This window comes from Peromyscus leucopus, chromosome 3 (assembly GCF_004664715.2).
Source record: "Peromyscus leucopus breed LL Stock chromosome 3, UCI_PerLeu_2.1, whole genome shotgun sequence".
NCBI lineage: Eukaryota > Metazoa > Chordata > Mammalia > Rodentia > Cricetidae > Peromyscus > Peromyscus leucopus.
In genome coordinates, this window is record NC_051065.1 from 50,642,902 (window position 1) to 50,668,696 (window position 25,795).

The 25,795-nt window shown below is 43.3% G+C and overlaps 1 protein-coding gene across 5 annotated transcripts in view; it reads right to left on the minus strand.

The window, feature by feature from the left end:
* The window catches only part of Akr1d1 (aldo-keto reductase family 1 member D1), a 66,462-nt gene that overhangs the window by 15,309 nt on the left and 25,358 nt on the right, over nt 1-25,795 (minus strand). The window contains exons 2-7 of one of the 5 annotated variants that reach the window (XM_037203648.1): nt 20,771-20,845; nt 19,825-20,160; nt 15,604-15,738; nt 12,687-12,851; nt 7,981-8,097; nt 1,336-1,413 (exon numbers count right to left, since the gene is read on the minus strand). In XM_037203648.1, the coding sequence (XP_037059543.1) occupies nt 1,336-1,413; nt 7,981-8,097; nt 12,687-12,851; nt 15,604-15,696 (453 nt within the window). In that variant the 5' untranslated portion in view covers nt 15,697-15,738; nt 19,825-20,160; nt 20,771-20,845. Of the gene's footprint in view, nt 1-1,335; nt 1,414-7,980; nt 8,098-12,686; nt 12,852-15,603; nt 15,739-19,824; nt 20,246-20,770; nt 20,846-25,795 lie in introns of those variants that run through there. The other 4 variants (XM_037203647.1, XM_037203649.1, XM_028861776.2 and 1 more) reach the window with 4 other exon arrangements.

The window sequence follows — 25,795 nt, forward strand, 5'->3', positions numbered from 1 at the left end:
TTTTTGGAGCCTACTACCCATGGTGGGACACCTTGCACAGCCTTGAGGCAGGGGGAGGGGTTTGGACCTGCCTCTACTGAATGAATCAGGCTCTGCTGACTCCCCATAGGAGGCCAAACTTTCTTGTAGGAAGAAATGGGGGATGGGTTGGGGGGGCGAGGCTGGAGGGGCAAGAGGAAAGAAGAGGGAGATCTGTGACCGATATGTAAAATGAATTTTAAAAAATTTCTTAATTAAAAAAAAAAAACACCCTCCAGACAGCTGTGTGGTCCAGACCCTCAGCTGTTACCCCCAGGAGGAAACAGAGATCCTACTCATCCTCACTTTCTTGGCAGGTGGTGGAGGGTGGGGGTGAGTTACAGTGGAGGCAGAGGTGAGGTATGGTACAGGTCAGGTGCCGTGCCGGTGGTAATTGTTCCTTCCTGGTAAGGATTCTGCACTAACCCAACCCCAGACCAGCACAGTGCATCCCTTCCCTGAATGCATTCACAATCATTTTCTTGTGTTCCTCTGCTTCCCGACTCCTGTACTCCAGTGAAAGAGCCAGTTTGGAACCGAAATATTTAGCTTTACATGGGCTATTTTGAGTTCATTTCTTCTAGATATCACACTAATTTTTAAAACTCAATTTTAAACTAGTGAGTTATTCCATTTATGTTTTAAAGTGCTATTTTAGTTGAACACATTCTCTGTATTTCTCTTTCCATTTCTGGAAATTTTCTTATCTTCAATAAGAAAAATGAAGAATTTTTCTCCATCAAGGGTGGCTGACATCGCTCAGTGGATGAAGGCACCTACTGCCAAGATTGACCTGAGGACAATCTCCAGGACCCACATGGTCCCACAGGGTGTGCATTGAACTTCATGGCATATGTGTGCAAGCACACACACACACACACACACACACACACACATATACACTACATACACACCACACACACACACCATGCACATATGCATACATACACACCATACACCCCCCCACCATACACACACATGTATGCACATACACACAACACACACATATATACTACATACACACCACAAACACACACCATACACACACACACACACACACACAGCACCCCCCACATATACACTACATACACACCACACACACATATACATTACATCACACCACACACACACACACACACACAGCACCTACAGGTGGAGGTTTAAATCTGTGTGTGGCTAGAAGTTCTGTTACTTACTCTTGAGTGTACAAGCTTTAGCTGTTAGGGCTTGTGCAGCAGTACTAGGAGTCACAAGTAAAAATGTAGGCCTTTTACAATAGCTACCCACCTTTTACAACAGATGCCTATATGAACTCACCTCCCAAGTGGCGCACAGATCTGATTTGTGGTATAGCCATTGGCCATTTTCATCCTTAGGATACGCTCCCTTTCCAGGCTGTAAATACAAAACATTTGTTTATCTCTAAGAATTAAAAATGGGTAATTTAAGAAGTTGTCAGCATACCAACATATTGTGGCCCTGCAAATCAAGCTTACCAATTTATATATTTTTCTAATAAATGTTATATTTACATATAATATTGTGATATCATATAAAATATACATATATTTTCATTAAATTATATACCATATTACACATTATGATATCTTGTTAATAATATATGATATGTAATCATACAGTCACAGAAGATGATATTTTATAATTATAAGGATCCCTTTGAGTGTCACAGCAGGCAGGGAGGTGATACAGGTGAGGTAAGAATGAAACTCGGTTCAGCCTGACTTTGTTAGCCAGGGCTAAGCCAAACTTCTTGGAGTCTGGCACCAGCTGGCTTATTTTAGCTATATTTAATCACAGAACAATTTTTCAGTCCCAAGTTGTAATGAACTTAAGAAATGTTTACATTGGAACTCTGTACAGAGTATACCTGACTTCTCCCATAAGATGGATTCTGTTGACTCAGTAGCAATGCTCAATATTTAGTGGGGAAGGATGTGGAATAAACAAAATATGAATTCTGGGGATAGAGAGGGAAGGCCAGCTCTGTGGATAGCAAAGGATCACCAGGTTGTAAACTACATCCTTTTCCAGCATTCCAGTAGGAAGACAGGTAAACATCTCCTTCCCTTGAAGCGATGAGTCTGCATGTTGAACTCCTCCTGGATTCTCCAGTGCTTATCTGTGTGTGCAAGGACCTCTTGCCCTTTACATATAATTAGTATGATATAGTTAACACTCTCTCTTTTATAGGTGACAGTCTCTCTTTTGTGGTATTCTCCAGGCAGTCTCGTTTGTCCAATGTGTCCACTTGACATATTACTTCCCTTGTCTTACCTGACATTTGTTTTGAGAAGGAAGAATTTCCCAGTCGTTGACAAGAGCCATGTGTGCTATTGAGGAGAGAATGGTGGCTGAGACTGGGGACTTTCAGTGTCACTGTCTATCCTATCTGAAGTTCAAGGCAACCAAGTTCTTACTCAGAAACCCAAATCATGATGTAAGGTCATGATGTAAGAGTGAGGAGAAATTCTTCAGCTCAGTCAAGTATATTTCTCTGTACAAGACCACACTGTCAACACAACAGCGTGGAAGGAGGAAGGCTTCATAAGGCCCTGCCAGTAGATGAAGAGCTACAGGCAGACAGAGGCTGCTGAGAGAGGGAGATGTTTTTTGTTTGTTTGTTTGTTTAGTGATGAGATCCCAATCCTAAGTGGTCATCCCAAAACTCATGCAAATAAGGGCAGTAATAATTGGATTCAGTAGGTTTCACACACACACACACACACACACACACACACACACACACACACACACATGTATGTAGATATGAATGAATATATATGTATATATATTGTCTGCACACACACATAGATGAATGATGAGGTCATGGATTTGGGAACAGGTAGATTGGGGACATGGAAGGACTTAGGGGTAGAAATAATACAAATACAGTGTACTCATATATGAAATCCTCTAAATAAAAAATTTTAAAACACTAAAAAAGAAAGAAAAAAGGAAAAGCTGGCTAGGACAGCTGTTAGGTCCTAGGCACGGCACGAGACTCCAGTCCCTACCAGTCCGCCAGTGGCTCTGTTCTTTTTTTAATCTTATGACCTTTTGCTGCTGTTTTTTCGAGACAGGGTTTCTCTGTGTAGCTTTGCACCTTTCCTGGAGCTCGCTTTGGAGACCAGGCTGGCCTCGAACTCACAGAGATCCGCCTGCCTCTGCCTCCCGAGTGCTGGGATTAAAGGCGTGTGCCACCACCGCCCGGCTTAATTACATTTTAATCAAAGAATTTTGTGTGGGTATGTGTGTACCTATGCCATGGCATTTCTGTGAAGGTCAGAGGACAATGTAGGAATTGACTCTGCCCTTCTACCATGTGAGGCTAAGGCATCAAACTCAGGTCAGCAGGCCCGGGTGCAGGGGCATGCACTCTCTCACCTTACACTTCTCAGCCTCCATTACCCTGAGGCAGCAAACTTTTGTCCACCTTTAACCACCCAATCTCAGATATTGTCATAACCACACAAAACATTTGGGGAAGGGGACGAAGCAACTGCGATATACCCGTTTTATTCTTCAGTTTATTCCTAAATGCTCCCTTCTAGCATGTCGCCTTTATGAGGCGTCCTTTGGTAAAAGCACCTTCCCTATGGTTGTGCCTGGAGACTCGGGAGAATTACCAGACAACAGTGGCTTTGTCGGCCATTTTAACAACCTTCTGTGGAGTCCTCTAAGAAAGACAAATGTATTCATTTGCTGTTAGGCTTTCAAGATGGCAAACCAAAACGAGGTTTTGCTAAAGCTGAATCTTTCTGCTTTTGGATACAATGCAAGATGGCAGAAAGTCATAGCCGAGCCTTGTAGTGTTAGCGAAGTCGGCACCACCCAAGGCAGGAAGGTTAAGAAACAGAAACAGTGGGAAGTTAAATTGGTACAGAATGTCACTAAATGGCAGTGGCTGACTCAGTTCTTCCCCCCTCTCCATTAGGAGTTCTCAGAAATAACTGCAGAATGTAGAGAGGCTGCAACAGCCTGAGATCAGGAGGAACATTCTCGAATAGCCTGGACCCTGATCCTGTGTAGTCCTTCTTAAAACAGGGTGTCCTACAAGGTTTTAGCTCAGCTTGCCATCTTGTCCCCGGAGAATAAAAATCTGTTTTGAAGTTTCCCAGCTCCAGCTGTGCCTAGAACAGGCATATGCAAATCAGCCTGCCATGAATGCTAGGCTGCTGCTGCCCCCTAAGGCCTATCTGTGAGCAATGAAATTGCTTCATTTAGTAAGAATGTCCTTTCCCTCCAGACTTGCACAAGTCATAGAAACTGTCGCTCACGGCACACTGGGTGTCTGTCACAGTACTGTGCCAGGCCAGTGTCTGGTGGGTCTTGAACTTGCTTTGCAGTTAGGTTGAGGAATATGATAGTTCTCTGAACGTAAGAACTTTGGCCACAATTACCCTGCTCAGCAATGGCGTGCCAGGGAGCACATTATCCATCCTGCCTCCCCTTTTAAGTTATTTTGAGCCAGAGGCCAAGATGGAGGCCACTTAGCTGAGGGATGAACTGATGGGAAGAACAAGGAGGTTGCTGCACTCCATCATAGAAACACACGTGCAGGACTAGATACAGGAACACTGGCCCAGTGAGGTTTCTAGTTTTCATTGCTTGTGGAGCTGACCAAATGTGAATTTACTGAGAGCCTATTGAACTTAAGCTACGTTGTCTTGTCAAATCCTCATCTGACTAAAAGCCTATGATTACCACTGCTGCTGCAAAGTCACCAAGCCCATACCTCCATTCAGAAGGGAAACTTTCTCAAAGTCCCTCTCTGGCCTTGGCCTCAGAGGAGGGTCTTGGGGAAGCAGAATCCGGGCAGAGTGGTTGATTGTTTAAACGACTCCAGCCACTGTGATGCAATGTTTGTTCTTTGGGGCTGTGCCATCTGATTTCCTCAGTGGACAACTAACCGGTTCTGCTTCTTTGTTTTGAAAAGATTTATTTTTGCTGGGCATAGTGGCACACGCCTTTTAATCCCAACACTTGGGGTGGATGGCAAGGCAGAGGCAGGCAGATCTCTGAGTTCAAGGCCAGCCTGGTCTACAGAGCAGAGTTCCAGGACAGCCAGGGTTACACAGAGAAAGCTTCTCAAAAAGACAAAAAATTAAAAAAGAAAAAGAAAAGGGTTATTTTCTTTTTATTTGTGTGTATACATGCACTCATGAGTAGATGTGCGTGAGAAAGCCAGAAGAGGGTGCCAGGTGCCAGGTGCCCTGCAGATGGAGTCACAGGCGGTTGTAAGCCACTGGACATAGGTGCTAGGAACCAAACTCAGGTCATGTACAAGAACAACAATCACTCTGAATCACTGACCTATAGCTCTAACTCCCAGTTCTGTTTCTTAATCTCTTTCACAACTAGAATTTAAATCATTTGCTGCTCTGCAACGGTGTATATCATGTGAGAACCAAAGTTACATTTTAAGTTTTAATTACAATGCCTAAGAGATCCATGAAACAAAACTGTCTCTGATCTGCAAGCCTCTTGCCCAAGGACAGATAGTTCCCGAAATGCTGGAGGCTGTTGTTGATGGGAGCTAACAAGCCACATCTTTTCACTCCCCTAAGCAAGTTTGTTTGACCCATCTGTACTGGATGTGCTTAATCACGTGGGGGGGGTGGGCGGGGGGAGATTCACAGGCTACAGGTACGTCAGGGTGTATGTTTGCTCCTGATTGGACCTGATGGGAAATGCAATGAGTTCTGGGTTTTCCTTCTTAAGCTGCTGCAAACTGTGATTTGAGCCATTTCCCAGGAACCTGGGCATGGATCTGGCCAGAGCCCATCCACCTGGCCAGTATTTAATTAAAGCTTGCCTCAAATTTGGCTTTAAACTGTGGTAGGGGTCTTATTCTCAATTGGTAGGATTAACAATCTGGGTGTTAAACAGTGTGTTTATACATGGAGAAAGTTCCAGAAAGGGCTATACTTGAACTAGAGGAATAAATGACATCTTAATACTCTGCCTTGTTTTGGGCTTCACAAATCTGACCCCTCTTTTGTTTGTCTCCTGTTGGAGGGGCTGGGAGGTTGTAAGACGAATCTTAAAAGGTGTTATTAATAATGATAAAAAAAAAAAAAACCTGGAGCCAGATGTTGGGGTGGAAACTGAGAGATCAGAGAAGCAGAAAGAAGTAAGCCACATTCTTACCGCTAGGAAATCCTCAGCCAAAGAGAGAGCTACTTCCTGTCTACTCACACCTATATCCTTTCTGTGCCCTGCCATCCCACTTCCTCTCTCTGCTCAGCTCCATCACTTCCTATTTCTGCCCAGCTCTATCACTTCCTGTCTTTCTGTACAGATCTCCAGATCTCTATGGTTAACTAGTGCTGGGAATTAAAGGCGTGTGCTACCACGCCTGGCTCTGTTCCCAGTGTGGCCTTGAGCTCACAGAGATCCAAATGAATCTTTGGCTTCTGAATGCTAGGGTTAAAGGCGTGTGCTACCACTGCCTGACCTCTATGTTTAATATAGTGCCTGACTTTTTCCTTTGATCTACAGGTAAGCTTTATTGGGATGCACAAATAAAATATCACCACAGGGAGACAAGATTTTTTTTTCGTTGTATATAATATTTTGCTCTGTGGTGTGTGAAGCTATTTTTATGGCCATGGGTTTATACGATGGATATGTCTAGATACTGGTTAAGTAAAATGTGGATCACAATGTTAGTTTGATGGAAAACTACTACAGTTGTTAAAACATGTATAATAGAAGCTGCACTTAGTTAAGTGGTGTGGACCCCTGACCGTTGCTGCTTGAGAAAGTTCCAGCATTTCCACATTGCAGACCACAATTCTTCAGCACCTTACTACTTTAATTTTAATGATTCTCACTATGTGTTATGGGAGTTCTCTTATGCCTTTTCCTTTGGGAGATTTTTTTTGTGGGCTTTGAAGGATGAAAATGTATAAAACGGCAGCCTCTTTAAACAAAATAGGAACCATATAGCATGATGTCTTGGCACACAGGAGTCCCCATTGTGCCCTCCTGATTACACCAAGAACAAGAAAGTTACAGATTTACAAAGGACACACTTGACCCCAAGGATGAAATGCCCATAATCCAGATCCAGGGCCTGAGGCCATGAAGGACAAGAGTTCAGTTAATAAGTATAGAGAAATCAGAATGGTACAGTATAATGGGAAAAGAGTAGGACATCAGGACCTTCCCTTTTGGGAGTATGTGAGGGGAACAGGCCCAGGAAGTAAAACTAAGACACAAAGGGACACAATTAGGGAACAGCTCAGTGCAAATGCTGCATCGTGCCTCTTGAGGAATGAAAATTGCTCTTAAATTGTAGTGGAGTGTCTGGTCCCCAGAAGAAGTCCTTTTCCAAGGTCAGACATTTGGATAAGGGGCTCCTTTCCCTTGGGGGACTGGAGGAAAGTTCTTGCTTGCTAAAGGGAGTCCTCCTTATCTCTGACAGGAGGAACTTCCGGCCCTTCCTTTGCTCTAAGAGGGTGCCTGGTGGAGCTACTGAACCTTTGAGAACAATAGACATTTACATACTTGCTCACTTTTGTCTCAGCAAAAAAATACTATAATGAAGTTAATGGCCACTTTGTCTCTGAGTCTGCTTTCAATCTTACCTGTGGCTAAACTATTGAGTATAAAAGGTAGAGCCTTTTTTCAATAAATGCAGCCATTCCATTTACCCCCAGATAGTGTCAGTCATGTGACATCTCCCCTAACCGTCCCCCCCTCACCGTGTGTCCCCCCATCCCCCCTGGCTGACTCCATACCTCCCTTTTAGGGCCTGAACCCAGCTGGAGCAGATCTCTGGCAGCTAAGAAACTTGGACCCGAACCTGTTAGCATTGTTTGTTGGGGTTTTGTCAGCAAGACCAGTGTCTATGGTAGTGAAGATTCTGTAGTATTGTGTGCTACTAAAGAATGAGCAATAAGGAATAGAGCTCTAACTCTAGGTACCCGAGCTTACCTTAAAGGCCATGGGTATTTCAATGATGAAAAGGTCCACATAATCCAGCTGGAGGCACTTTAGTGTCCTTTCCAGGGCTGGGCGGACCAACTCTGGGATGTGATCTGTAGCCCACAGCTGGAAAGAAAATCAAGGAGGCTAGTGAAATAGTATCTACTTCCTTCCACATTCTCACAGTAGATCCCTCACACACATGCCATCTGCTCCTTTCCTGTCACAGAAGCATGCTTATGCCTGAGCATAGGAAGAGTCGGGACAGCACTAGGACGGTCCTCTTCATCAGTCTCATTGGGTGTCACACCCCAGGACAATCCTGCCAATTCTTGCTAAGGCTTTACTCCAAGTCCAAAGTGTCAGATGTGGATGGGGTAAGGCCAGGTTATCATGCCAATGCAGAAAACACAGAGAGGTAATCAGATAAATTAGTACATCTTCTTGTGGCATAAATTATGCTCCAAGGCTTTTTGGTGGGAGAGTGGGGGAGAAGATTGACTTTTTAAACCCTGTTTGTTCCCCAAGGAAATAAACTTGAAAAGTTAGAGTGCCCAGTTTTATTCTTGTCTTGAAAGCACAGAAAAACAAACAAACAAACAAAAAAACAAGACATAATGGCGCACACCTGTAATATTAGCTATTTGGTAGGCTGTGGCAAAAGGCTGTGCTGTGGGATGTTCTGTATGGCAAATGTGTTGCTCTGACTGGTTAGTAAATAAAACACTGATTGGCCCGTGGTTAGGCAGGAAGTATAGGCGGGACTAACAGAGAGGAGAAAAGAAAGAACAGGAAGGCAGAAGGAGACACTGCCAGCCACTGCCAGGACAAGCAGCATGTAAAGATGCCGGTAAGCCACAAGCCACGTGGCAAGGTATAGATTTATGGAAATGGATTAATTTAAGATATAAGAACAGTTAGCAAGAAGCCTGCCATGGCCATACAGTTTGTAAGCAATATAAGTCTCTGTGTTTACTTGGTTGGGTCTGAGTGGCTGTGGGACTGGCAGGTGACAAAGATTTGTCCTGACTGTGGGCAAGGCAGGAAAACTCTAGCTACAAATGGCGCTCAACGAGTTGGCAAGAGTTTCCACCTAAAACCTGAGAAAAGATTCTAAAACAGAGCTACAAATGGCGCCCAACGAGTTGGCAAGAGTTTCCACTTAAAACCTGAGAAAAGAGTTTAAAATGGAGCTAAAAACAGCTTCCTAAATTGTCTCTCTCAAATGAGCAGCGGCCTGCCGGTTTGAGCTACTGGCTGGTTCCTAGCCTGCATGCTCGATCTTCAGTATGGCGGGAATGAGGCCTCTGCAAGTGGCACATTAAGTTGCTTGGTGGATTTAGCCTTTGCTAGTCAAAAAAAAAAAAAAAAAAAGAGGTTTCTGGGCTACACACTGCTTGGATAAAAGCATAGACCCACGATAGCTTCCATAGCTATCGGTAAATGTACCACCGCCATGTTGGGAAGCTGAGGTGGGCAGAGCCATAGCTGCAGTTTAAAGCAATAGATTCACAATAAGACAGATTTAGATGTAATAGTTTACAATGTGTGTAAAATATATGTAGGCTTGAAAGAGACAAAAAAAAGGTGATATACACAGTTATATAAACAAATACATAGTTTTAAAAAATAAAGTCTTTAAAGAGACAATAATGTTAATATAAAAAATAAGCCACATAAAGATGAATATTACACAGAGAATCTGGATTGTGTTGTCTTTGGGATTTTTAACTGCAGAAAAACATTTGATCATAAAAGATGCTGAGTTAAACCAATATGTATATATTAAAGATACCTTGACTTCAAAATTTGGATGTAAGGATGTGTTGCTTTGAAAAGGAGACTCTGCTTTTGTTCCCACAGAAAGCCAGAGGCTATGGATTTGTTACAGATGAAGATACATCAGGTTTGACCAGCCAAGACCCCCTGAAAGGTCTCTGATGACACCATGGCCCAGATGATCCAGCATCCAGAATGGTTTGAAGGCAACTGGCTCAGACAATACAGCCTCATGGACTATTCCATAATCCTAAAATTTTCTTTGTGTCCCCATAAGGTATAGCACCCCCCTCCAGCAGGAAGTAGTAAGAGAAGCTACGCCCAAATTCCCAAATTATATGTAATTTTACTTTGTTAAGGTTAAAACCTTTCCTAAAAAAAAAAAAAAAAAAAAGAAAGAAAGAAAGAAAGAAAGGAAGAAAGAAAGAAAGAAAGAAAGAAAGAAAGAAAGAAAGAAAGAAAGAAAGAAAAGGGGAAGTGTTGTGGGTTGTTCTGTATGGCAAATGTGTTGCTCTGATTGGTTAGTAAATAAAACACTGATTGGCCCGTGGTTAGGCAGGAAGTATAGGCGGGACTAACAGAGAGGAGAAAAGAAAGAACAGAAAGGCAGAAGGAGACACTGCCAGCCACTGCCAGGACAAGCAGCATGTAAAGATGCCGGTAAGCCACAAGCCACGTGGCAAGGTATAGATTTATGGAAATGGATTAATTTAAGATATAAGAACAGTTAGCAAGAAGCCTGCCATGGCCATACAGTTTGTAAGCAATATAAGTCTCTGTGTTTACTTGGTTGGGTCTGAGTGGCTGTGGAACTGGCGGGTGACAAAGATTTGTCCTGACTGTGGGCCAGGCAGGAAAACTCTAGCTACAAGGGTGCAGAGTGAGTTCTAGGTCAGATTAGGCAACTTGTCAAGACTGTCTCAAACTAAAGCTTAAAGAAGGTTTGGTTGATAGGGGTGATGTCAGGGGACGGGGCTGGTGAGATAGTTGTGTCAGCATAGGGCTGGGCATAGAAGTATGAGGACCCGAGCTCAATTCCCTGGCCCCATTTGAAAAAACCAGTCTTGGTAGTGTTAATTCTGATCCTCACCCTCTGCCCTGACATAGAAGTCTATTCTTAAGGGAAACCTCCACCCCTTCCCTCTCTCTTCCACTTCCTACCACGAGGTGTGCACTTTCAAACCCTTGCCCCCTCCTCGTCTGTCTTTCTGCCGTTTCATCTTTCTATTATAATAAACCATTTCCACATGGATGCAGTGTCTGGGTGGTGTATCTCCACCCGCCACCATGCCCACATGGACTGGGCTGCCGGCCAGCCCACCACTGCATCTGGGGGTCCTGCTGCATACAATTCCTGACAGGTAGCACATGCACAAATGCCCTGCACAATCACGGGGCTGGAGAGGCAGAGATAAGTAGATCCTTGTGGCTTGCTGGCAGCCAGACCGACCTAATCAGTGGTCCCCAGGTCTTAGTAAGACAAAAAAACAAGATGGGTGGCTGCTGACGCATGACAGCTGAAGTTGGCTTCTGGCCTACACACACACACACACATACCACATACACACATACGCATGTACACATACCATTTAAAAAGTTGGGAATGTAGCTTAGTGAGTCAATGCCTGCCTTACCTGCACAAGGCCCTGGGTTCAAATCCTAGTGATGGTGGGAGGGAGCATGGAATAGAAAAAAATGTAAAGGAGAGAGAGAATAGTAGAAAATGCTCCTGTTATCACTATGGGCTCCGCTGGCATTATCAATGCCATTCCATCCAAGTGAAAATTCTGTTTTCCATTTTAATTCACTTTTTCTTTTCTGTCTTTGATGTTAGGGATTGAACCCAGGGCCTTGTGCCTGCTAGGTAAACACTGTACCACTGAGCTACAGCATAATTCCTTTTTAACTTTGGAGATGAAGGCTTGTTAAGTTATTTAGGCTGTCTTTGAACTCTATCTGTAGCCCAGGCAGGCATCTTCCTGCCTCAGCCTCCTGAGTAGCTGGAATTACAGGCCCTGTTTAACGTTCTTTTGTTCAACAAAGACATAAAATATTAGTTTCATGTTAGGTAGTTGAAGTGCTTTGTAAATGTTAATTCATAAGTTTATGAAATGCTTGGCTTTATTATTCCCATCTTAAAGAGGGGAACCAAGGTTTGTAAATGCTAAATACCTCACTGCTGGAATGTGGTGGTATTGTGTTCCCCAAAATATTGTGCACCCTAATAAACTTATCTGGGGTCAGAGACAGAACAGCCACAATATTAAACATGGAGGATAGGCAGTGATAGCACATGCCTTTAATCCTAGCATTCCAGAGGCAAAAATCCATCTGTTCAAAGATACAGCCAAGCATGGTGACTCGCACCTTTAATCCCAGAAAACGAGCCTTTAATCCCAGGGAGTGATGGCAGAAGGCAGAAAGATGCATAAGGCGTGAAGACCAGAAACTAGAAGCATTTGGCTGGTTAAGCTTTCAGGCTTTCGAGAGCAGCAGTTCAACTGAGATTCATTCTGGATGAGAACTCAGAGGCATCCAGTCTGAAGAAACAGGATCACCTGAGGAATTGGTGAGGTGAGGAAGCTGTGGCCTGTTCTGTCTCTCTGATCTCCCCAATTCACCAAAATACCTGGCTCCAGGCAGTTACACGTGGCCTTTCGGTTTACTTGTGATCATATTTCACTATGTGTGCCACATTATGTTAAATTGATGTGCATGCATACACAGGCTTTTTTTTTTTTTCAGCAAATTAAAGGATTTCAAAGGATAACTTGACCACTTCCTCCTCCTTTTCCTCCTCCTCTTCTTTCTTTTATTGTGTTCCAATGTTTGAGATCACATCTAGGTCCTTGTGCACACAAGGCAGGCTGTCCTACTGAGCTGTACCCCCACCCTATGCCATGCTGACTGTATCTACATAGTCAGAGATGACTCACCTTTCCGCAGTAGAAAATCTCCTCCCTCTTCACCTTCCCTTCTGCTATCTTTTCTCTGATGGCCTCGCCGACTTCATGTTCATTGTTGTAGAGGTAGGCCCCATCAAAGTGCCGGTACCCCTCGTCAATGGCCATTTTCACCGCCAGATAGGTCTCTCTAGGGACCTTACGTGACAACGAGGATAAGTGTGGGGAGAAGAGAAATGGGTTTTAAGTTCATGGTAAAAAAGGACATCCCAAAATACATTGTTTTGTAGCCCACACAACAGTTCTCAGTTCCCTGCTGTCATGATTGGAAGACCATGGAGACAGAAGAAACTGTAGAGGGCTGCCTCCTTCAGCACTCCACCCACCCACCCCAGACTGCCCTCGGCACTGGAACTTCAGAAATTTGATGTGATCTCAGTATTACCAAAGCAGTGTGCAGAGTCTGAATGTCTGCACAGACGAGGACATGGGTTCACATCTCAGCTCTGGGACTCGACAGCCTAATCTGGGGCAATGTGTTCCATCTCCCTATGATGGTTCCCTATTGGTCTGAGGGCTTAACTGGCATTGATTTTGTAATGTGAGGATTACATTAGAAAATGCATGTAGTACAAAGCATGTTCAGAGTTCCTGGCACATAGTTAAATGTTTGGAATACTTTTAGCTGTTGCTTTTTAAACTTTATTTATATCTCTATACCCTCTGACGTGCACATCCCTCTCTCAAACTTTTCCATTAGATGAACGAGTACTGTTTGAACCTGCATCATATACTAGACATTATCATGAGTCTCTAGAGTTGAGGAAGCAATAGTCTTTTCTAAAGGACATCTCAGGCCAGTGAGAAAGACTGCAGGGTGTTAGTAGTTACGATTCGGATAAGTGCTACAGAGTCAACAACAAGGGGCTGTGTGTGAACATGTTTAAATTGGGGTGTCCTGAGAGGGAAGAGGTACTGATTGATCTCCTTTGATTTGAGCCTTAAACGTTTTGTAGAGGGGGCTGGGAAATGGCTCACTGATAAACAGCATGCCAAGCTAGTAAGAGGGCCTGAGACTGGATACCCAGCACCCACATAAAAGCCGAGCGTGATGGGGTGCATCTGTATCTCCAGTGCTGGTTGAGGGGTAGAGACAGGCATGTGTATCCTTGGAGCTCACTGGTCTGCCAGTGTAGAAGCTGGTGAGCTCTAGGTTCAGTGGGAGACTCTGTCTCAAAAAATAAGGTGGAGAGCAGCTGAAAAGACACCCAGTGCCAACCTTTGGCCTCACACAGTTATACACACATGCACATCCCTCACACATGTACATACAGACCAAGTTCAGCAGCAGACAAATGAGCAAGTCCAAAGACAGGGTGATGCAGGTAGAGAAAGAGAGGACAGTATGTTCAAAGTTGTTGAGATGGGAGAGTTACTATGAAACTCAGATCATATTCCTTTTTTGGGGTCTGTCTGTGTGCAAATGTGACATATATGTGTGTAAATATATATATATATTTGTGTGTGTGAGTAAACTCACCTGTGGATGTGTGTGTGAAGGGTGAAGGCCAGGGACCAATTTCAAGTATACTCTACGGTGCAATTGTGGAAGACAGAGGACAACCTGTGGGAGTCAGCCCTCTCCTTCCACCAGGTTGGTCCCAGGGTTTGAACTCACATTATCAGAGCAAGTCCCTTTACCCACTGAGTATGCAAGCCCCATACTCTTCTGTTTCTATTCGTTTATTTTGCTTTGTTTGGAGACAAGGCCTCTCACTGAATCTGGAGTTCTAGCCAATGAGGCATTGGGAATCTGCCTGTTACGCCCCAACAGCACTAGGGTTAGAGGCACATGCCACCGCACCTGGTTTTTTTGTTTGGGCGCCAGGGGTCTGAAATCAGGTCCTCATGTTTGTGAAGCAGGTACTTTACCCACTTGGCCATTTCCTCAGCCCTAGACCGTTAGTTGCACGTAGGGAGAGTGATAATGGCTGGGTGACTGGACTGACAAGTCAGCTAACCTGTAAAGGCTTGGAGTGCAGGGTAAGGGACGTGAAACTTGTAATTGATAGGGAATGGAAGTGTGACATGACCACACGTGGGCTTCAGAAAGACCCCGATGCTGCTTCTCTGACACCATCACTTTGTGTCTGCTTCCCAGTCACCATGAAGTGACCAGTTTGGCTCCATCATGCTCTCCACCTCCTGAGTCTACATTACGAGGAGATCAAAGCAACTCAGGTAAACAATGATGGTCCCAAACCTCCATGAGGGAAGGATTCTTCTGTGCAGACCCTTTTCTGCAGATTTGGATTCTTCTCCTTTCTGTGTTTTCAGATATCGGGCACAGTTAGAGGACCAGACTCTTCCTTCATTGCTTCTACAGTTGTTAAGGAGCCTATGTTTTCTCTTAGAGTTTAAAGGCCCACATAGCAAGACAATTCTCTTCATACTGGAAGCCTCTATAGACTCATGCTTATAGGTGAGCCTAGCCTGCAGCCTGCAGGCCACATCTGGATATGAGTGGCTATGAATGCATCTCTATGCAAACTCACAAACTTACTTAAAATGTTGTGACTTTATTTTCGATCTTTTATAGCATGAACTCTGCAGATGATGGCACTGTGCCGCAATTCAAAAAGCTTGGATATGACTGCTTGGCAGGTATCCATTAAATGTTTGTTAGATTGAACTAAAAATTCTTGGACAAAAATGAAAAGCAATTTATAAATCATAAGTTCACAAGTCCTGTGTCCCTCACTTTACTCTCATTGTTGGCCTTTAGGATAAAGAAAATTGATTTCTGCAATTGGAAAACATTAATTCATGAACTGATAGAGTTTAACCTTTGATCTAAAATCCATTCAGGTAAACAGTAGTCATTGATAGTAGTCATTAGATCTTGCTTTTATTATTATGCACACACACACACCAACACACACGTACGTACCGGTTTAGGATCTGAGTAGGTACCAAGCCCAATGATAGGAATGCTGTTCCCATCACTTAGAGGTATTCGATGGTTTGTAGCACTGTGGTTCATTGTGGAGAAGGGAGCTGGAGCTTCAAGTTTCTAGTAGTGATTCTGAATAGGACAGAGACACGCTATTTGAAAGTATATCCTAGGGCCTATTGCAAAAAGAGCTGAGCACTAGGAGGAGGAGCTTGACAGGGAAAGAAGATCAGCAAATAGATTTCTCAATATCCCCACTCCTCCCACAAGCTTCCTCTGGAGATTTGTAGCAGTGTTGTTTCTTTGAACTTCATCAGAGGCTTGACAATAGTCAACCTGCTAATGGGTTATACTTAGTGTTCTGAAAAGAAAATGTATCTGTCTGGCTTCTGTCAGGAGGATTTGCTGGCAAATAACAACTCTGTCTTCAACTTGCTTAAACTATAAAGAAACTAGCTCATATTGGGTGTGAGGTGGCAAGGCCAATTCTCTAGTCTCTAGTGGTAAGGGTACTATGGAGTCCCATTGTGAAATTGCAACCATTGTGCCTTTATTGAACCTAATTACCTCCCCAAACACCATCTCCACATATAGTAGTTGGTTTATCTGAGAGATATGCTTCCAAGGTGTACAATAAATGCCTGAAACTGCACATAGTAAGTACTGTTTCCTATACACACATATGTCACACTTTTGTCTTTTCACTTAAAGGAATCATTTTATAGTTTCTCTTTGGCATTTGAGTAACCAGAATCACTGATCTTATAATTTGGAGTCATGATAAATTAAGATTTACTTGAACTTAAGAATTTCAATATTACAACAGTCAGATGCCTGAAGTGGCTACTAAGTAACAAATGGATCTGTGTAATTGGCCTTTCCCTTTATATGACAAAATATCCAAGACAAATCAACCACTAAGGAAGAAAGGTTTATTTGGTTCATGGGTTTAGAAGTCTTGATCCCAGGTCACAGACTCGTTACTTTGCACTTGTGGCAGTATAGTGTATGAGGGTGGGAGCATGTAGCAGACTCCCCAAGGTGGACAAAAACAGCAGAGAGAGAGACCAAACTTCACATCTGAAAAGTTTCAAGATGGAGTCAATACTCACTTCCTGTCTTAGTTAGGGTTTCTATTGTTGTGAAGAGACACCATGACATGACAACTCTTATAAAGGAAAACATTTAATTGGGGTGGCTTGCTTACAGATCAGAGGTTCAGTCCATTATCATCATGGTGGGACATGGCAGCATGCAGGCAGACATGGTGCTGGAGAGGTAGCTACTACATGTTGATATGCATGCAACAGGAAATAAACTGAGTATCACACTGAGCAAAGCTTGAACATATATGAGATCTCAGCCACCTCCACAATGACACACTCCCTCCAAGAAGGTCATACCTACTCCAATAAGGCCACACCTCCTAATAGTGCCATTCCCTTTGGGGGCCATTTTCTTTCAAACCACCATATTACATACCCTGGTGCCCAAAGACTTATAGCCATATCATAATGCAAAAATGCATTTAGTCCAACTTCAAAAGTCCCCATAGTCTATCACAGTCTCAAACTTTTAAAGTCCAAAGTCCAAAGTCTCTTCTGAGATTTATGCAGTCTCTTAACTATAATCACCTGTAAAATCAAAATAAAAAAGCAGATCACATACTTCCAAAATATAATGGTACAGGATATACTAAAACATAGGGATGGGAGCACAGTGAGGGAATACTGGATCAAAGCAAGACCAAAAACCAGCTTGACAAACTCCAAACTTTGTATCTCCATGCCTGATGCCAAAAAGCTCTTCAGATCTCCCAACTCCTTTCTGCTTTGTTGACTGCAACACACTTCTTTCTTTTGAGCTGGTTCCACTCCCTGTTAGCAGTCTCCTTAGCAAGTATCCCATGACTCTGGCATCTCTAACATCTTGAGTTCTCCAAGGCAAGCCAGGCTTCAACTTCACAGCTTCAGGCAATGGCCTCTCTAGGCCTCCATGCAGGGACACCCCTGATACATGCCTGGCCTCAGCAGCTTTCCTTAGGTGTGGAGACAAATCCATAATCCATTTCTTCTTTCCCTGACTCTAAAACCAGAACTACATGGTTGAAGCTGCCAAGTTCTGGTCTTGCTGGGGCTAGAACATGGTTTAATTACATATTGTTTAATTACATATTCATCAGCTTTTGGTTTTCCATAGTTTTCTTCCATGCCTAATCTTGACTGTTCTGGAACTTGCTCTATAGACCAAGCTGGCCTCAAATTGAGAGATCTGCCAGTGCTGGGATTAAAGGCATGTACCACCACACCTGGCTCTAAGCTTTTGCTTAATTCTTTTTCACAAGTTGGAAATTTAGCCAGGTGGATGTTGCCCTGAGGTCACCACTCCCTTTATTCCGTTTCTTAATCTGTTTATCTCCTTGAACACAGGATTTAGCTCTATTCTCATCCACTTCCTGGTGCCCCTTTTCTCAACCTGTATGTTTTGTATTTTTATTTACTTAGTTTCTCCTTTTCATTATAAATCTTCATCAGAGTTAACACTAATAACCACATGACAGAGTCTATATTAGGCTGTTTTAGGATTTCCTCTGCCAAAGAAGTTAATCTGGAACTCTTCACTTTAGCCTCAGGCAGACTTTTCAGACAAGAGCAAAAAGCAGCCACATTTTCCACCAAAATATCACAAGGTATTTTGTGGTAGGTCACATATCAATATTCTTCTCCTCTGAAACCTCTTGAGCTAGCCCCCCACAGTTCAAATCACATTCAGTACCACTGTCTTCCATGCTCCCAAAATATGGCCCATTAAGCAGTGCTTAAAGCATTCTACTGCTTTCTTAACCCAAAGTTCCAAAGTCCAAATTCCTCCAAACAAAAACATGGTCAGGCCTAGCACAACAATTACTAGTCCCTGGGTACCAACTTCCGTTTCTATTGCTGTGAAGAGACACCATGACTATAGCAACTCTTATAAAGAAAACATTTCACTTGGGTGGCTCTTTTATAGTTCAGAGGTTCAATCCTATCATCACGGAAGGACATGGCAGCATGCAGGCAGACATGGTGCTGGAGAGGTAGCTGCTACATGTTGATATGCAGGCAACAGGAGTAGACTAAGTATCACACTGAGCAACGCTTGAGCGTATATGAGACCTCAAAGCCTACCTCCGCAATGACGGACTTCCTCCAAGGAGGCCACACCTACTCAAATAAAGCCACACCTCCCAACCGTGCGCTCCCTTTCTGAGCCATTTTCTTTCAAACCACCACACATATCCCCAAGAGAGAAATAGGCCAATCATAAAGGGGCCAAAGCAGCTCTCATACACAGCAAGGCACAAACTTAGTCTTGCAGCTCTGTGTCTGTCAATTGGTGTGATACCAAGAGATCAGACAACTGCACCTCTATGGCCTTGCTGGTTCCAGACCACACAGCAACTCTCTCCAGCTGGCTGGTTACAGCTTTCCTTGACAGACTACTACCACATCAGATACACGTTCTTACTTGGGCTCTCCCCCATTGCGTGTTCATGGGTGAGTAGCCACACATACACTTAATGAGAGTGCTTCTCCAGCACAGCACAGGGAAACCTATTAGTTGGCAGTTAGCTTTTAGCCCTATCTACATGGAAGAATCACTTGGTGTACTTAAAAAACATATTCTGATGTTCAGGCATCATTCACTGATTTAATTACCTAAAATAAGCACTACTTACATTGGACAGGACAATTGCTTATGAATTATACTTTCTCAGCAGCTCCAAGTTCACAACAAATAATTACAACAAAAAGGTTTATTTTTCAGTTTGCTTATGTATCTTACATGTCCTCTCTAATTTAATTTTCAAAGCAGTTTCATATGGTGGAATGTACTGGGTTATTGGTATCTACTCCAAACTATGGAACATGACCTCTTTGCAAACAAAGTCTTCGCATACACAATTAGCTAATCAGTTCATACTGGGTTAGGGTGGGCTTTAATCCAATGACTGGTGTCCTTAGAACGTGAGAAAACAGAGCCTGAGGGAGGAATATCACATGCCAGGCACTGGAGTAGAGCTTCATTATAACATTAACTATTCATCTGCAGTATCTGACAAGGTTTGACCGACCAACACTCAAGACAAGTTGTCCTTTTTTCTTTCTTCCAGAAGACAAACTCCCCAGGTTTCAGGGAGTGGAAAGGCTGCCTCGGTGGCTGCTTTGGAAGACCCACCTGTGCCTGTTTGATGACCTGGTTGACGGTCCTTTGTCTTCAGCACTTGTTGCCTGGTAGAGTCTGGGGTTCGAATGGGAGGGTCTGTTTGTGGCGGGGCACGTTGTTACGGAGAGGAGAATTGGAGAGAGGGGGCTGTATCGCCAAGGATAATGGATACCTCACTTAGACCCAGGATCTGGGGTTTCTAGAGTCTCTGAAACTCAGAATTTTCAGAATTCCCTCATTATTTCGTCTTTTCTCCCCTGAGGATTGAAGAAGAGTAATGAAGGTTCCGGCACAAAAACCTTCGGAGTTCTTTGATAGCAGCCTCACAAGAAGAAGTCTGGATCCATCCTGGAAATGAAGAGGACTGAAAAACAAACTTACTAGAAGATATTGATGATACCTACAGTTTCTTTGTTTGTGTCGTGGGCCTGGCAAGTACAGCTGGGGGCGTCTGTCTTCAGAAGTCACTTGACATGTGTGCCAGAGTCAGTGTGGCACCACGTTTCCCAGCTTCCTGGCTTCAGTGTGGGGTGAAGTATCCAGTTATCGATTAGTTTAAGAATTTGGTTAGTAAAAGGATTTGCGGGACCCAGTTTGAACTCATGGGACCATACTATTACAGGTAATGAATAAAGGAGCAACGGGAGGTGGCTCTAGCGATCTCAAGGGCAGGCTCTCTCATGATCTGATGGATTCACTTCTCCTTCAGGCTGTTAAACCCACCACAGACTGACCTGTCTAAATGTCTTGGTGCCAGGAAGCCCAAAGCTTGCACCGGCTAGGTGACAAGGGCTTGTTTTATTATGTGACCTGCCTTGGTTCCTCCAAGTTCCACTCAAAGTCTGGGCAAATTATAAATATAGTTACTACTCTTAAATAGTCCTGACAGATTAATTAGTTTCTACCATGTGCTACAATGAAACAACTCACAGACCAATGTTAACATAACATTGTTTACCTTTAGTTAGTAGAAGATCAATGCCACAGTCCAGGCCATTCCAGAGAGTAAACATTAGGTCAACTCAGCCCCATGCTGTAAATAGAGACTAGTCAAAAGTACATACAGGTTACAGGTCATTTCTTAGCACAGGTAAATAATCAAGAGGCCTTTTGTCCACAGATTTAAGGTGTGATGGACAGTGATATGGAAAGCAGAAGTAATCAATGTATCCAGGCTCTTCTTTTTGCTTCATAAAGTATATTATAATTTCCCTCTGATTGAAACACGTATTTAAATCTGAAGTTCTTGGGAGTTGAATGGGAATCCTTTTATTTAAACATGGGAATCCTTGCATTTGGGAGGCTAAGGTTAGAAGGCTTGCCACAAGTTCATGGTCAGCTTGGGTGAATTCTAAAGTATGGAGCCAGGCAGGGTTACACATCAAAGACTTGTCTTAAAAAGCAAAGCAAAGCAAAACAAACCCTGCAACCAATGCGCAATCAAATAAACAGGGGGAGAGCTGGATATTTCTTTTAAATGGAAAAGCACACGATTCTTGATATGTATTTATATTAATAGGCTTTATTCACACATAATCAATGAGAGAAGGTTAACTTGAATTTTGATTTGTGAAGCTCCCCTCTGTCTCTCCCTTTTTTTCTAGGTTGGCAAAGTTTTCTAGGTTAGGCAAAACATTTGCATAACAGTTACCAATTAATGAAAACTCAAAGACTGTCAGAGTCCTGATTTTTTGTTTTGTTTTAGTTTTTTTTTTTTAAATAGATCTTTGTGGGGGCCAATGAGCTCTGTCAAAAATTCAATGCAAGTTTAGACACAAAAAGAGTACTAACTTGAGATGCTTCCCCAGGTTGAGTCATTGGAAAGTACTTAGCAGACTCAGAGAATATGGTCACTTACATAGCTGGTGTCACATGGACCAGTGTTACTGTCAAAGACGGGACACTCAAGCTTCCTGGTACCTGTTTTCTCATACAGCATCCCACATCTCTGGATCACACAAGATCCATGCCAGGAATTGCAGAGGATTCCAGAAATGGAAACTAAGCCACCAGTAGAAGTTTTTATACTTCTACATCCTGATTAAGCCCTTCCTGCCTCCACTTCTTAAGTGCTGGGGTTACAGGCATGTGCCACCCCATGCAGCTTGGATAGCTTCGTTTTCTATTGGCCAAGATACCAGAACCTGTCTAAACTGCTCAGTAAAAGATGGGGCTCGCCAGTAATCCCCAGATGCTCTGTGTCATGCATCCTCTGAGAAACAGAGGCAGGAGGATTACCTCAAGTTGAAGGCTAACCTGGTCTACATAGAGAGTTTTAGGCCTGCCTCAAAAGTTCCCTGTGTTTTGTTCTGCCAGACAAAACACAGGGCACATCATAAAGGTCCTTTTACCCACACACACATCCAAGGAAACCAGGAATATTGATCTCCTAAGGACCCCCTTAATCTAAAAAGAAGATACAGTAATAAAGAGAGGGCAAGGAAACTAAGCTGAAGGACTGCACTGTCTTTTTTCCAGTTTTGTCTCTTTTCTATTTCTGTATTGCAACTATCATGTCCCATCCATTCTAACTTTCTCTTTACTAAAATTCCATCCTCGAGGACCTCACTCCAAATTTTCCAACTTCTGCTATACCCTTTTTATGCTTGAAGTCCTTCTGCAACATTCCTGTTCTCTTAAGTTAGGTTGGTGTTTATTCTCAGTGCATCTCTGTTCTTCAAGCGCTGATTTGTATATGAGGTCAGTTAGTGTTGGGCCTTACTCTTCCTTCAGGATACCCACTTCGGGTGAGGATGTGCATCAAGACTGGAAAGGCTCTGATTCTTCCTTAGTCCATTTGATAAACTGTCATCTGCATTTAAATAAACAGTGGAGTCTGTGGTGATATATTGTGTACCCCAATAAAGCTTGCCAGAGGATCAGAGGACAAAGCCAGTCACTAGATTAGACACAGAGGCCAAACAGTGGTGGCACACATCCTTAAGCCTATCACTCCATTTGGATCTCTGTGAGTTCAAGGCCACACTGGAAATAGAGCCAGTCAGTAGTGGCATACTCCTTTAATCCCAGTACTGGGAAACACACACGCCTTTAATCCCAGGAAGTGATGGCAGGCTGGAGAAAGGTATATAAGGTGTGAGGAAACAGGAACTAAGGTGTAGATGTAACCAACCGTCTTATTAAATAAGAAACACAGAACCAATGTAAAAGAGAAAGCCAAGAGGTCAGAGCTCAGAGCTAAAACCTTACCCTTCCTCCTGTGGTGCTCCTACCTCTCTGAAAGAGAGCTATTTCCTGTGTGTTTGTCTTTAAATAGTCTTTCTGTTCTGCCTTCTCATTGGTTGTAAACCCAAACACATGACTGCCTCGTCACTGCCTGTAAGTACAGCCCTTTGGTCTTAAAGGTGTATGTCTCCAATGCTGGCTGTATCCCTGAACACACAGAGATCTACCTAGCTCTGTCTACCAAGTGCTGGGATTAAAGGCATGTGCCACCACCGCCACACTCTTGCTATGGCTCTAATAGCTCTGACCCCCAGGCAACTTTATTTATTAACATACAATTAAAATCACATTTCAGTACAAATAAAATACCACCATACTAAGGCAGTGCAGCTGAGACCTGTGGTGGTAATCTAATTGTACTGAAATATTATTTTGATTGTATGTTCATAAATAAAGTTGCCCGGGGGTCAGAGCTATTAGAGCCATAGCAAGAGTGTGGCGATGGTGGCACACGCCTTTAATCCCATAAGATCTCTGTGTGTTCAGGGATATAGCCAGCATTGGAGACATATGCCTTTAAGACCTAGGGGGCTGTACATTCAGACAGTGACGAGGCAGTCATGTGTTTGGGTTTACAACCAATGAGAAGGCAGAACAACATACTATAAAAAAAACGAACCGACAGGAAGTAGCTCTCTTTCGCGAAGCTGGGACAGCAGGAGGAAGGGTGAGATTTTAGCTCTGAGCTCTGACCTCTCGGCTTTCTCTTTTACATTGTTTCTGTGTTTCTTATTTAATAAGACGGTTGATTACATCAATATCTGGCGCCCAACGTGGGGCAAAAGTTTCTACCTAAAACCTGAGAAAAGATTCTAAAATGGAGCTAAAAACAGCTTCCTAATTGTCTCTCTCAAATGAGCGGCAGCCTGCAGGTTTGAGCTACTGGCGGGTTCCTAGCGTGTGAGCTCGGTCTGCAGTATGGCGGGAATGAGGCCTCTGCAAGTGGCACATTAAGCTGTGTGGTGGATTTAGCCTTTACTAGTACAAAACAAAAAGGTTTCTGGGCTACACGCTGCTTGGATAAAAGCACAGACCCACGATGGCTCCCAGAGCTGGTGGAAAACGTACCACCACCATGTTGGGAAGCTGAAGTGGGAGGAGCCAGCAGCCACAGCGCCGTTTCAGGCTTAGAAGGCTGCAGTTTAAAGCAATAGGCTCAAGGTAATATAAAACATAAGCCACATAAAGATGGCTACGACACAGAGAATCTGGATTATGTTCTCTTTGATATTCGTAACTGAAGAGAAACATTTGATTGCAAAAGCTGTTGAGTTATGCCAAAATGTGTATTTTAAAGGTACCTTAACTTCAAAATTTGGATGTAAGGATATGTTGCTTTGGAAAGGAGGCTCTGCTTTTGTTTCCACAGAAAGCCAGAGGCTGTGGATTTGTTCCAGATTAAGATACATCAGGTTTGACCAGCCAAGACCACCTGAAAGGTCTCCGATGACACCATGGTCCAGATGATCCAACATCCAGAATCGTTTCAAGTCACGGACTACTCCATGATCCTAAAATTTTCTTTGTGTCCCCATAAGATACAGCGCCCCCCCTCGAGCAGGAAGTAGTAAGAGAAGCTACGCCCAAATTCCCAAATATACCAAGCTGACTTTGGAGATGCGTAAAAGTTAAAATCTTCCTTTTAAAAAAAAAGAAAGGGGAAGTGCTGTGGGACGGTCTATATGTCAAATTGCTCTGATTGGTCAATAAATAAAACACTGGTTGGCCAGTGGCCAGGCAGGAAGTAGGTGGGACAAGGAGAGAGGAGAATTCTGGGAAGCAGAAGGCTGAGGCAGAGAGACACTGCAGTCACCGCCATGACCAGCAGCATGTGAAGATGCCAGTAAGCCACCAGCCACGTGGCAAGATATAGATTTATGGAAATGGATTAATTTAAGCTATAAGAACAGTTAGCAAGAAGCCTGCCACGGCCATACAGTTTATAAGTGATATAAGCGTCTGAGTGATTATTTTATAAGTGGATTGTGGGACTGTGGGGTTTGGGGAACCTGGAGAGAAGCCTTCCAGCAACAGAGACCCTTTCGGGTGAAGACTCAGAGGATTTCAGTCAGAGGATTTGTGGAGTTAGCAAGGTGAGGTTGGCTCTGGCTTGCTCTGCTTCTCTGATCTTTCAGCCTTTCACCCCAATATCTGGCTCTGGGTTTTCTATTAATAAGACCATCTTAGATTCAAATTACAGAGTCAGTTGAAATATTCAGTGGCTGAGAAACAGCTAATAAAAGCTGATTGATTACAGTGAGTTTAGGAGTGGGTACAATCCTTTTTGTGAAGCACATGGAAATTGTATATAAAATATATGCTCCTTGTCCTTTTGAAGAGCCATAGCTGAAAGTCTCTAGGAAGCAATTAAAGAGCAGAGTCAAATCCTTGATAGTGATGGGCAGATAAGTATCCAACTGATAGCTCAAAATTATGAAATTTTTTATTTTAGTTTATTTACCATGAAAGTTAAGCATTCGCTTAAGTATTTATATGATGAGCAGGAGAGGCAAATGTCCTCCATGTACTGAATGACCAATACCCCAGGAGATGTTATCAGCATTGGCTAAGTACTTTAATGTCCTAGTTACAACTGTTTCTGTACTAGAAGTTGGCCTTGGTGAAATTTTTTTCCATGAAGGGACTTTTGACGTTAAGTTATTCCCTCTATGAGGAAATAAAAAAAGCAAACAGAAATCAAACGAACACACAAACAAATGAAGCTCTGGAGTTGCCA